General features: G+C 42.7%; 1 protein-coding gene across 1 annotated transcript; it reads left to right on the top strand.

Annotated features, from left to right (window-relative positions):
• Window positions 1-266: 266 nt before the first annotated feature.
• LOC143403933 (acidic leucine-rich nuclear phosphoprotein 32 family member D-like) lies at window positions 267-1,190 on the top strand. The gene has a single exon (XM_076862266.1). The coding sequence runs from the start codon at window positions 267-269 to the stop codon at window positions 957-959; it is 693 nt and encodes a 230-aa protein (XP_076718381.1). The 3' UTR covers window positions 960-1,190.
• Window positions 1,191-2,524: the final 1,334 nt, after the last annotated feature.

A 2,524-nucleotide genomic window follows, 5' to 3' on the forward strand; every position in this document is an offset into this window, starting at 1 on the left:
CTTTGATTTCAGTGTCCATCATGGCTACTGGATTTTATACATGGCATTCACAATTATACAGGCCTATCCTATGTCTATGTATTATGTACTTGGTATCAAGTTGACATTTAAACAAATGAGCATTCACCAATTAAAATTTAAATAAGTAGGAGAACCGAGCGGAGCTGGTCAAGCCTTCAAAGTCATAAAACGCGCGGCCGTGGGTTCGGGGTTTATTGATTGAATTCCGCCGGCGGGGGATCCTCTGCAGAGAGAGAGCACGAGAGATGGACATGGACAAAGGGATCCATTTAGAGCTGCGGATCGTCTGGACGCCCTCTGATGTGAAAGAACTTGTCCTGGACAGGTCGAATGCAGGCAAAATTGAAGGCCTCACAGACAAATTGGAAGAACTGGAATTCCTAAGTACAATCAACGTAGGCCTCACCTCAGTCGCCAACTTCCCAAAGTTAAACAAACTTAAGAAGCTCGAACTAAGCGAAAACAGAATCGCAGCGGGCCTGGAAGTATTGGCAGAAAGGTGTCCGAACCTTGCACATCTAAATTTAAGTGGCAACAAAATCAAAGACCTCAGCACAATAGAGCCACCGAAGAACTTAGAGAACCTCAGGAGCTTAGACCTTTCCAATTGTGAGGTCACCAACCTGGAGGACTACCGAGCAAACGTGTTCAAGCTCCTCCCACAGTGCACGCATCTTGGTGGCTCTGACCAGGACGACAAGGAGGCCTCCGACTCCGATGCTGAGGGCTATAGGGAGGGTCTGGACGATGACGAGGAGGAGGAGGAGGAGGAGGAGGAGGAGGAGGAGGAGGAGGAGGAGAAGGAGGAGGAGGAGGAGGAGGATGAGTATGATGAAGATGCTCAGATAGTGGAAGATGAGGAAGACGAATATGAAGAGGAGGAAGGGGAAGAGAAGGATGTGAGTGGAGAGGAGGAGGATGATGAAGAAGGTTATTAGGACGGGGAAGTCGACGATGAGGAAGATGAGGAAGAACTTGGCGAAGAAGAAAGGGGTCAGAAGCGAAAACGAGAACCTGAGGATGAGGGAGAAGACGATGACTAAGTGGAATAACCTATTTTGAAAAATTCCTATTGTGATTTGACTGTTTTTACCCGTATCCCCTCCCCTCCTCCAAATCCTGTCCCCTGAAACTTATTTTTTTCTGATTGTAAGGTTGCTGTGGGAATGAGAGGGGAAAAGTGTACTGGGGGCTGCTGGGGGTGGAGGGCGGGAGGGGGTGGAATAAAATACTGTTTTTACTGCCACTGTTTATTTTCCCCCCTCCTTTTTCTTTGTGTCTGGTTTGTCCCTGTAAATGCGATAGCTGAGTAAACACCAAGTGAGCGTTTGTTCCTTACTCTCAAAGAGGATGGTTTGGAGGTCTCTAACATTTCCTGGTAGGTCCCAAGTCCCCAGAGTTGGTTTGAAAGCCTTGCTGGCCTCAGTCTGGTCACTCAGCTCCTGGGAGGGGCTGAATACCAGCTACACCGCTAACTTGCTTTGGCTCATGTGATTTCTGTGTTTCTTGGGCCTGCTAGAGGCATCCAGCGCCCTGGTTTGTAAATAGCAACCTAAAGGCGTATTTTGGCACTGGTTTGGGGACATTCCCCATCTCTCATCCCTTTTTCCCCTTCACAGATGGTGGTGGGCTTCGCTTTTCAAAAAGGACTCGGTGGTACTCTTGAGCTGTGAGCCCTCGAGCGGAGAACAGCAGCTTATGAATTATAAGTGAAATGGGTTTGGTGATTATAATTAGAAGAAACAAACCCTCAAACTTCAGCCTCTTTAAAAGAAAAAAAAAACTGTCCTATCTTGTTCTGTAAAATATTAGAACGCTTTGTTTTATGAAAATGACAAGATGATTCTTCCATGTGTACTTTCGTGCTTAGAACATTTTTACAGACCTGAGCACTGGAGACGTGGCTGCATGTTGGCTGGGTTTTTTTCATACACCCGAGCACGGAAAACTAATGCAAAATTGTATTTTCTTACCTAGTGGAAGTCTGAAATGACTGCAAATTCCTAGTGAATGTACAGGTTTGCTTTCGTGTCCCTCTTCTGGATTGCTTTAGAAGTGACGTGTTATTTCCTAACCCATGTTTCATCTGTATAAAAGAACATCTGCACCAGTTTTTCTCCTGCCCCTCAGAAGAGCCAAACTTTGAGTTTTATGTCTGTTTGTCATTGATAAATTTCAATAAATCTTTTTATACAAAAAAAAGTAAATGGATCCAAAGAATTCAGTTCAAATTAAATAATTAAATTAAAATATGAATGTATTTAAAATTCAAACTCAAAACCTTTTTTCAGGTGGCCAGACAAGGAAGTCTTAATTTCTAAAAAAATGTATAAAATGTAATAAAATATCCATTGCTTCTGAGATTTTTCTTTAAGAGAAAAGGGATGATTAATACTGATAACTATATTTTTCTGATATTTTTAGTTTACAAAGAAAATAAGTAAATTAAATTTAACATAAATGGGATTTATCTTCATAATAGGTTTCTTTTTTTATTTTTTAT

This window comes from Callospermophilus lateralis, chromosome 7 (genome assembly GCF_048772815.1).
Source record: "Callospermophilus lateralis isolate mCalLat2 chromosome 7, mCalLat2.hap1, whole genome shotgun sequence".
Lineage (NCBI taxonomy): Eukaryota > Metazoa > Chordata > Mammalia > Rodentia > Sciuridae > Callospermophilus > Callospermophilus lateralis.

Coding starts and splice junctions, on each gene's coding strand:
- LOC143403933 (XM_076862266.1), top strand. CDS start 267: ATGGACATGGACAAAGGGATCCATTTAGAGCTGCGGATCGTCTGGACG.